Source organism: Vidua macroura, chromosome Z, assembly GCF_024509145.1.
Source record: "Vidua macroura isolate BioBank_ID:100142 chromosome Z, ASM2450914v1, whole genome shotgun sequence".
In the NCBI taxonomy this organism is placed as follows: Eukaryota; Metazoa; Chordata; class Aves; order Passeriformes; family Viduidae; genus Vidua; species Vidua macroura.
This window is the reverse complement of record NC_071611.1, coordinates 40,707,522-40,717,648: the sequence shown is the minus strand read 5'-3', so window position 1 is coordinate 40,717,648 and position 10,127 is coordinate 40,707,522. Positions and strand designations below refer to the sequence as shown.

The 10,127-nt window shown below is 50.1% G+C and overlaps 1 protein-coding gene and 1 long non-coding RNA gene across 3 annotated transcripts; both read right to left on the bottom strand.

Moving 5' to 3' along the window:
• Positions 1–537: 537 nt before the first annotated feature.
• Positions 538–3,671, bottom strand: LOC128822300 (uncharacterized). The gene is made up of 5 exons (XM_054003993.1): positions 3,137–3,671; positions 2,594–2,671; positions 2,432–2,465; positions 1,509–2,340; positions 538–955 (listed from the first exon to the last, which is right to left on the bottom strand). The coding sequence occupies exons 1-5, from the start codon at positions 3,227–3,229 to the stop codon at positions 538–540; spliced, it is 1,455 nt and encodes a 484-aa protein (XP_053859968.1). The 5' UTR covers positions 3,230–3,671.
• Positions 3,672–4,778: 1,107 nt separating this feature from the next.
• On the bottom strand, positions 4,779–8,389 carry LOC128821517 (uncharacterized). Of its 2 annotated transcripts, XR_008441144.1 has the most exons (4): positions 8,323–8,389; positions 7,560–7,760; positions 5,440–6,972; positions 4,779–5,041 (listed from the first exon to the last, which is right to left on the bottom strand). It is a non-coding gene; the product is annotated as an uncharacterized LOC128821517 (long non-coding RNA). The 2 variants fall into 2 exon arrangements; XR_008441143.1 differs by having other exon boundaries at positions 5,440–7,760.
• Positions 8,390–10,127: the final 1,738 nt, after the last annotated feature.

Sequence of the window (10,127 nt, the reverse complement as noted above, 5' to 3'; positions counted from 1 at the left end):
ACGAATCATCTCATGGATGGGGATCACAGAGTCTCTGCTGGTATGATATTGCTGACAGTGTACTGTTGCTGTGGCAATTGGTACATGTTGTTCTTCAACTTTCAGCAGTCTTACAGCAGAGGGGTCGTCTGAGAGACTGGGTAAAGTATTCAGCTTTCTGATATCTTCTGCCTCTACAGCAGCTATTCCGAAAGCCCAGTGATGTCCTTTTGGGCCTTTGAAATATCTATTTCTGAGATAGTCTATGCCAAGGATGCATGGGGCCTCTGGGCCAGTCACAATGGGGTGTTTCTGCCACCCATTCCCAGTTAAACTCACTTCAGCCTCCAATACAGTAAGCTGCTGGGATCCTCCTGTTACCCCAGAAATAGAAATGGATTCTGCTCCTACATATCTTGATGGCATCAGGGTACATTGGGCACTGGTGTCAACCAAAGCTGTATATTTTTGTGGTTCAGACGTGCCAGGCCATCGAATCTACATAGTCTAATAGATCTGATTGTCCCTGTCCTCTACCTGGCTAGAGGCAGGGCCCCTCTATTCCTGGTCATGGTACACGTTGCTCTCTTCCTGTAAATAGGTTCTTGAGGTTCCTTCAAGAGGGTCAGTTATATCATCATTCCTATATTGTCTGGAATTCTGTGTGTGAGAGACTGGAGCAGCATTGACGCTAGATGAGCTTTTTGTGTTAGGTGTTCTTTTTAGTTCACGTACTCGGGCTGCTAAAGAAGAGGTGGGTTTTCCATCCCACTTCTTCATGTCTTCTCCATGCTCCTGAAGAAAAAAACAGAGGTTTCCTCGTGGAGTGTATCCTTTCTCCTTGGCTTGGGAACGCCGGCTCCTAATGGCAGAGACTCTTGTTGGTTCTGGTGAAATATGGTAGACTTCTTCCTTAAGTTCCTTTTTTAGTTTCTGATGACTTTCTTCAATCAAGTCCCGGACTTGCTCAGCCAACCTTGTTTCCACAGACAAGACATGGGTTCAAAATGGGGCGGTGACAGTATCCTCATAAATTCTTAATTTATTAGCTAAGATGCCCACCCTGTCCTCGCCTTCCCTCCACTGCAGTGTTGCCAGGTAATGGGAGTACATCTCTAGTCCAAGCCGTGCAAATCTCAACCACATTTGCGATGTGCACTGGACACAGTCTGGACTCTTAGGAAATCTCTCGTCTTCTAAGAAAATTATTTCCAACACAGCCAATTCCCTCAGGCATCGGATACCTTGTTCCATGGTGTTCCATTTTCCTTGGTGCACCTGGAGGTCTTCTTTACAAAGGTATCTGTCCCTCACACTTGCAAGCAGTCGCCGCCAGAGGCTGAGAGTTTCTTGGGTTCTCCCGATCCCCTGGTCAATGACCACATCCCGGGACAGTGATCCCAGTTGCCTGGCCTCACTTCCATCCAGAATGGTGTCATTGGCTGCAGCATCCCAGATGCGGAGCAGCCAGGTCAGGATGGACTCGTTTGTCTGGCGGGTGAATTCCCTCCGCAGGTCACGCAGCTCACCCAGGGATAGAGCGAGTGATGATCTCTGGTTCTGTTTCTTCTGCTGGGTGCGAAGGTCCTGCAGCATCCTCATCAGTCACTATGCGGACTGATTTGCTCCTTGATTTCTTCTTCTGAACGGGGGCAACTACTATTGGTTCAGGCTGCTCTGGTTTGGTGATGGTTTGTGTGGAGATGCTGATGGCGCTTTCAGTTCCTTCCTCCTCTGTGTCGGTCTGTGTAGACATAGACACCCTTGCTTCGCTTTTGGTTTCCTCCTCCATGGCAGTCTGCATAGACACGGACACTGTTGTTTTGCTTTTGCTTCCTTCCTCCTCTGTGACAGTCTGCGTCAACATGGATGCTGTTGTGGCATTTTGTATGGATACGGACACTGCTGCTTTGCTCCTTGTTTCTTCTTCCTCAAGAAGACACTGCATCACACTATGTATGTTTTGCTGCATCACACTATGTAGTGTTTTGTTTCTAAGCATGTTGCAGACTGTGCAGAGAAGAGAAAGCAGAACTAACAACAACATTATGCTGTCCTTGGCATCCAGAGGGAACTTAACATTTTCAAAAACTGCTGTGTCAAGCCTGAAAGGGTGGAAAAAATCAATCTTTACCCCTCCCCCCAGGGGCTGGGTGTGGTTGCTGAGGCCCCAGACGTAGCAGCCTAGATTAGGACAAGCAAACAGAATTGAGTACATATTCCAAATCATGTTCATTGCCTCAGAGGTTATAATGCAATAGACATAATAGATCAATAAAGCAATTCTCATACCATACCCTGGTTTACACATGAGCATTACAACTGCCAGATAATTCCCCACGTTCGGGAAAATATAGAGAGCTAGGTATAAGACCCAAAAAAGCATGTTAAGCATCATAATGAATAGGTACCCTCTACAATACAAAATTGTAATTCTGACTTCTCTCAGTACCTTCTTGCCCCACGTTGGGCGCCAAAAATATGTCCTGGTTTGAAAGCAAAACCAGTGAGAGACTCCAAGTCAGAAATACAATTTATTGGGAAAAGAAAAAAAGAACACAAAAATACATGCAATGATACAAAAGGAAGATCACTGGCAAAGTCAGAATACAACCTGACACCTCTTTGGCCAGCGTGCTGGTAGCAGTCCAAATTGGAGTGGCAGATGTGGTTGCTGTGTCTTCTTGGAAACCTGTGGAAAGGCTCCCTTCCTGTCTAGAAATCCCTGGATTTATCCAGGTGGGAATGCCTAGCTTCTCCCCCTGGGTGGAGCATCTCACAATGGGCTGATGTTATTTTGAGTCACAAGGTGTGTTCTTAATCACCTGTTAAACAGAACTGTTTAACAGAGTGTTATCTCTGAGTCATGTGGCAAGACATTGATGGGCCCATTAACAGGAGATAAGGAAAACTGTCCAGATGCAACTGCTACTTGGGTGGTAATAGGAAACATCTTGGTGCTCAGTCTTGGACAGTTGTTTTTGTTTTGGTTTGTTATGGATAATTTGTATTGTGTTTTGATTTATTTTTAAATAATACTGTATTTTTGAGGGACACAACAAGTAGTATTTTTTTCAGAAGATGGAGAAGTAATTAACAGATGTGAGAACGAGGTGAGGATTTAAGTTCCTAAACTGCCAGAAAAAAGTGTACTCACCAGAAAGTGCTCTGCTGTAGCCTTGGGTAAGGGATGGCTCAGTCCTGATAACCATGTTCTAAATAACAGCATCCTTCCAGCCATAAGACCCATGTAATTTTCCAGCACATATTTACTGAATTAATTAAGCAGCAGAATTCATTGCCTTAACATAAATAAAATGTTATGTTTTGTAGATGTTTGCCACACATAGATAAGATTATCAGTCATGTATTTTAGTGTAGTTCTGCTGGAATTATATTTTCTTCCAAAACTGTCCCAGCATGAGGAAAATCAATTTAATTTTTTTCTTGTTTGGACAGTGGGAAACAAAGACAAGTATTAGAATAGCTTTTCTAACCTCTACATCAGGATGAAATTTTGGACTATATTTTCTTTATCACATGCACAGCATATCTGAGTTCTGTATCCTTCAGTGAAGAATCCACCAGTGATTGAAAATATGAACACATTTACAGACCAGAGACAGCCTGGCTTCTCTCTCCTCCCAAAGGAGGGACACCTCTTTGGTAAGATCTGCACCTCCAGTTGCACTGGAACACCTGCACTTATCCCCTGCAAAGAGCATGCACGGAGGCTGCTTAGGTCAAAAGAATTGGTCAGGGCTTTTTTCCATGGGCAGAGAAACTTCCCATCATCTGCTTTATCAGAATAAAGGGCCAAGTCTTTGGCGTCCTTTGGGGTCACAAGCGCCTAAAGCTGAAGAGATTTCCCCCAAAAAGCAGGGAGTGTTTGATAGAGATACCCATGGGTCAAGGGAAGGTCCTGCTGCCTAGAGCCCCAGCCCCCAGCCCCTGGAGCTTTGCCACATTCTGTGTATCCTCTAGGGGTGCCCAGAGGGATTCCAGGGATTCAGGAGCATGGGGAGGCAAAGCATGAGCTCCTGCTGGTATTTCCCCTCCAAGGGAAGCACCTTGGGCCAGCACAAATTCTCCAGCTGTGACTTCACAGGCACTGCTGGCAGTGTTGGTGACAGCCTCTGTCACCAAGCAAGAGCATCTGCGAGGGTGGGAAGGTGTAGAGAGAACAGAGAGAACACCTTCAAACAGCATCTGACAGAGGTAATGAAGGGGTGGTAAAACACTTTTGAAGGGTCAGATGGTAAAAAACTCTGTATGTGAAAATAAGAGACAAAATGAGCAAAGAGGGGAAGGGAAAGGGGAGAGGATATAATCCATGGAAATTCTATCTACAGGCCATTTTCTGACAATCTGTGTCCCCACCTAAAGCCTCTGGATTTTAGAGCAGTGAAAATCTGGGTTTTTCAGGTCCTGGTCATGATGACCACACACAAATTCTCAGGTCTTTTGTTTTGGAAATATGTCCTGTAAATTCATCTGCTGGAAGCAGCACATGCCTGACACATCCACAGCTGGGTGACTCAGAGACATCCATCAGCCAGCAGTGCCCTGGAGCTCTTCCTCTTTTGAGTTCTCCCACAGCGAACTTGTTCTGGATTTTAAGATTTACACAGTGGGTTGGGCCATCAAAAATCTGTGGTTTCATTGTGCAGCTTTACTGGAACTCAGAGATCTGCTGGATATTTTCCTCCATTCACCTTCACTCACTGCCAAAATCCTCAGCATCATAATGTTTATGTCTATTAATTGCTTTGAGTAACACAGGTCAACACCCATTTCAACTAAAACTTTAATTTATTGGAAACTGCTACAATTAGACTGCTAATATATGCAAATATCAATTTCAGTTTAAAAATTTCTTCAGGTTATTATAACAGGACTGACAAGAAACAAATATAAGACGGGGCTGTGCATGAGGACAGATCTGTGGCCACAGTAAAAAGTCTCTAAATTCTTGGAGTAGTGACCACTTTCTGTGGAAGAGCTGGGGAAGCCTCCTTACCTGGGAGCAATCCAGAAGCAGCTTCAGTTGTCCTGGAGGAGTCTGGAGAAAGCCAGAAAAGGGGAGACTGAGTCAGTATGAGCTGTGCGCACATTTCCCTTAGCAGCAATTGTACTTCTCTCAGGGACTATAAAATCCCAGATCCTCCCAAGCAGGCTTAGAAAGAAAATATCCCAACAAGTTCTGGGGCTTTCCAAGAGCAAAGAACTTGTCTGTTTAGCTCTCACCTCCCCATTCACCCCTCCTGAAAGCCAGTCTACCTTGCAATTCTTTGGCAGGAAAGCACTGCCAGAAGCCTCACTGCCAGGTCCTTTCCCCTCTGCACACAAGTGACAGAAGTTCCACGTGTCCTGGCACACGACTGCCCCCACACGGACCCCAAGATTTTCAAACCCCACACCACCCAAATTCCCAAACCCCTCATGTCCCCCCGGTCTCACTGCTCAGCTGTCTCGAGGGTGGCAGCAGCAGGCCCCAGGGATGAGTCCAGGTGCTGCTGGGAGTAGCTGGAAGCAGGGCTGGGCACCTCCAGGCCGCCTGGCAGGTTCTCCTTGTGGTACCTCTTCAGTCTCTTGGTGTCTGTAGGGACCTCAGGGCAGCAGTTGGGGCTCTGCACGAGGAGCTGTGGCCCCGCAGTGCTGCTGCCATCGTCACGCAGGAGGGCCGGCCCAGACTGGGAGCTCAGGCACTTCCTCCTGTGCAGGGCAGCCCTCCTGGCAAGGTACCCCAGGTGGAGCTCTGGGAAGCACCAGGAACACGGGGTAGTTCCTGGTAGCACCGGGAACAGGAGCAGCAGTCCTCGGGCACATTTCCCAGGGCAGCAACTGTGCTTCTAGCAGGGACTGTGACAGATGGCCGGAACGGCATACTTTCACTTGGGAATTTGAGTCTGCTTTGTAGAGAACAGCAATCCTTCCAGAGTTTTCCAGACTGTAAAGTTTTGAAGTATCCCCATAAAGCCACAGCATTCCCAGTGCAAGTGGCACCCACGAGAGCTTTAATCAGTCCCAGCTCACACAAAGAACGCCAGCACTGCTCTTTCCCTGTGCTGACAGAGCCCTCAGTCCTCACTGAAAGGGCTGAAGCTGAAGGGTGCTGGGAGCTGAGTAATGAACCAGCTCCATTCCCTGGGATAGAGGAACTCCCTCTGCAGTGAGCCACAGCTCCTCCAGCCCTGCCACCAGCTCTGGGAGGAGCAGCTGGGAGGGAAAGAGCTCCTTGCAAGGTTGCAGGCTGCACCAGCCTTGATCTGGAATGCAGACCCAAAGGGCTCCCTCTCTCCTCTGAGGCCTTGCTAAGCTGGGGACCTTTAGGCTTTTCCTTTAGTTACTGGACTGGAGACTTGTTTGGCCTCAGATGTTCAGCTGCTTGTTTTTCTCCTGTGTCTCAGGATAGGGATCAGCAGACTGGTATCAAATTTAGGTAATGATTTGAGGCAAGAAGTTTGGGCTTTTGCATTGGCTTCATCATTTTGGTGGGGTTTTTCCTGTTGCTGCAACAGTCACCCCACTCAGTGCTGCCTCCATAGCATTGTCACCCTGCAGGACATAGATCCATGGACCTCAGCTGGCAATGAGGACATCAGGGCTGGTGACACAGCTCCCACGGGTCAGGCTGGTGACACAACTCCCACAGGTCAGGTTCATTCATAGCTCTGTTGCCGTGTCGGTGCCTCTGCAGGAGCGTGGGGGCAGGGCTTGGGGAGGTGGTGCCAGTGCAGGATTTGAACCAAAGGCACAGGAGGCAGCAACGCTGCAGACAGGGACTGAACTCTTCTGATCTCCCTTCCTGTCTGCCCAGCTCAGAGCAGCCCTTTCAGAGCTCTCTCCAGGAACGTGGACCCTCCTCTTTACCAGGCTCCTCGGGCTCCAGGGAACTGTTCCCATTGCTTGTGTTGCCAGGCACGGCTGTCTCAGCTGCCGCTCTGTTTACAGGCTGCTCTCCTAACACTCAGAGGCAACACTGACATCCTCCTTAGAAGAGAAACAAAAACAAGTTAACCAAAGATCACTCAGTATTTTCTTGGAGTCACTTCGGGCACACAGTAACTGTTCTTCTCCACTCCCAAGGGATGTGTAACAAGAGGGGAGCACTGCCCTGGTGGTTCATATGACAAGTGTTTTCAACTCCAAATTAAAGGTGCCAACGAGAAGCTCAAGCTGTCACAAAATGACCTCCTAGGCGAAACATGAACTCAGAAAACCATAATTCATCAAATGAGGGTTCACGCCCTCACACTCTGACACTGGCCTATGCCATGAGCTGTAAGAAATGAGGTGGCAGAAATCCAGGTGCTGTCTTTGTTCCCAACCCAGCTGAGCAAGGACAGATCTCACTCCAAACACTGCCAAGACCATGTGCTGCAAACCCAAATGCAAACCACACATTTCTGGCTGTTTGCAGGCAAAAATACGTTGAAATTGGCCATTTCTAGGAGCATGTGGCAAAAATCTGTAGGCTAAAAAGCACCACTGTCCATTAAAAGATGAATGAAAGAAGCCTTTACTTCTCTGGCCTGCAAGAAAGTCCAGACCCCAGCACTGCCATTGAGCAGACTTACCTCCAAAAAGGAGGCCATTTCAGGCTGGAGTGTTGAAAGCTTCTCCTCAAAGAATCTGACACAACTTCAATAGGTGCTGAGCTCGGGCTGATGGCTGTGGGTCGAGCTGGCTTCCTCAGTGCAGTGGCTGCAAAGAGCTCCCAGCGTCCTCAGTGTGCTCCCGAACCGCTATCAGCCTCAGTGCCGCCACTGCCCTCAGATCTGCAGAGGCACCATTGCCCTTCGTGTCCCCAGAGCCGTCACTGCCCTCAGACCAGTGGCGCCGCCACCATCGCCGCCATCGCCCTCACCTCTCCATGCTGCCCTCAGCGCCCTTAGTGTTGCCATGGCCCTCAGCCCCCCAGTGCCACCATTGCCCTCATCCACCCAGCCCTCAGTGCCGCCATTGCCCTCACCTCTTTATGCTTCCCTCAGTGCCCTCTGTGTCACCATAGCCCTCAGGACCCTCAGTGTCGCCATCGCCCTCACCCACCCAGCCCTCAGTGCTGCCATCGCTCTCAGCTCTCCATGCTGCTGCCCTCAGTGCCCTCAGTGGCCTCAGCGCCTTCATGGCTCTCACCCTCGCCCCCCTCAGTCCCACCGCTGCCCTCAGCGTCCCCAGCGCCGCCACTGCCCTCAGCCCCCAGACCGTCCCAGCCCCTGCCGCCCCCGCCATCGCTCAATCCCCTCAGTCCCGCCGTGCCCCTCAGCTCCCCGCCAGAGCCCTCAGTGCCGCCGCTCCCTCCCGGCCGCCGCAGCCCCCGCAGGTGCTCCTCAGCCTCACCATCTCCTCACGGGCTCCCCGCTGCCTCCGGCCCCGTCGTCCCGCTCAGCCTCGGTGCTCGCGGCAGCTCCCTCGTGCTGTGCCAGGAGACAAAGGGAAACCATGAGGAATTCCCACTGATGCGGAGACTCGACGTGTGCTCACTCTTATTTTTGCAAAACGAAGTCAAAGAATTTGTTCAGCCCTCAGACTCCACCCATTTGAGCTGTCTTTGGTGCTGCTTTAAACCGAAGAACATGCAATTCTAAACTCCACAGAAATGCTTACATGCCTTAATCTTCTTTTTATCTTTCATTCCTAGTGTAGTCCCGGCTACTGTGAAGTGAAGAATGGATGCCAGTATCCGCACAACAATCTGTCTTACATTAAGAGACTAATACAGAAATTTGGCAACAGCGAGCAGAGCCCTGGCACCTACTGTCTGCTTCAGCCAGGACACGTCTATCAAGTGTACCTTATTTATTTAAAACTTTAGGTTAATACCTGTAAGATTATGTATGTCATTACTGAACTGTAGCTTATGTATTTAAGATGATGTAAGTTAGCATCAAACTTCTGTATTAAAGAAGTTTCAGCATTATAACTACTTGTGTTGTTGCCTTACTTCTGTTGATAATATTTGTTATTCAAATATTATCATATTTGAAGCTGAATTTTTTCTGGTCTTTTAATTTCTTCAGGGCTTAATAATAAATTTACCAGTAGATCCTGGAGATCCAGTACCTTTACTATGCAGCTGTGTAGATTGTAAGAAAAACACTGTAGGACAATGCTCTCAGGCACATGGGATAGTGAGGATGTCATGTGCAGGGCCACTAGTTGGACTTTGATGGTCCTTGTGGATCCCTTCCAACTCAACATATTACGTGATTTTGTAATTGGTGAAACGATTTTGGAATTGTTCGGTGATTAAGGGAATAATAAAACCGAACACAGGGGAGAACTAGCATCCGAGGAACGAGAGGATCTTTTGACAATAGCGCCCGGGTCCCTCCGCCGCCTCAGCCGCCTCAACCGCTTCAGGCACCTCAGCCGCCCTTTGCCCGCTCCCTTCCGCCCCATCCCGCCCTTCTCGGCCCGTCCCTTCCCTCCCTTGCCCGCCCGGATCCGCCCCGTCCCTGCCTCGGCAGTCGCTGTCATGGAGGACTCGCAGAAGCGAGCACTCGGCACAGCGGTGCTGCGGCCGACCGGGCACATGGGGGGCGGCTGCATCAGCCAGGGCCAGAGCTACGACACGGACCACGGCCGGGGTGTTCGTGAAGTGCAACTCTCAGTCGGAGGTGTGGCAGGGTAGGGATCGGGGCTGCCGGGGGTGGGCAGGCCCCGCGATGGGAAGCAGCATTCCGGGCTTGGTGTGGCAGCAGGAGCAGGGCAGGACTGTCCCTGCGCTGGCCCTGATGAGGCCACACCTCGAGTGCTGTGTCACCTCTGAGCCCCTCACACAGGGAATGGAGGGGCTGGAGCGTGGCCAGAGAAGGGAATGGAGCTGGGGAAGGGAATGGAGCCCCAGGAAAGGCTGAGGGAGCTGGGAAGGGGCTCAGCCTGGAGAAAAGGAGGCTCAGGGGGCACCTTGTGGCTCTGCACAACTCCTGACATGAGGGGACAGGCGGGGGGGGGGGGTCGGGCTGTGCTCCAGGGAACAGGGACAGGAGGAGAGGAAAAGGCCTCAGGCTGGGCCAGGGGGGGCTCAGGGTGGGCAGCAGATCTTGGACACTCCCAGGGATCCAGGGGCAGCCACAGCTTCTCCGGGAAACCTGTGCCAGGGCCTCACCACTCTCACAGTCAGGAATTTCTTCCTAATATCA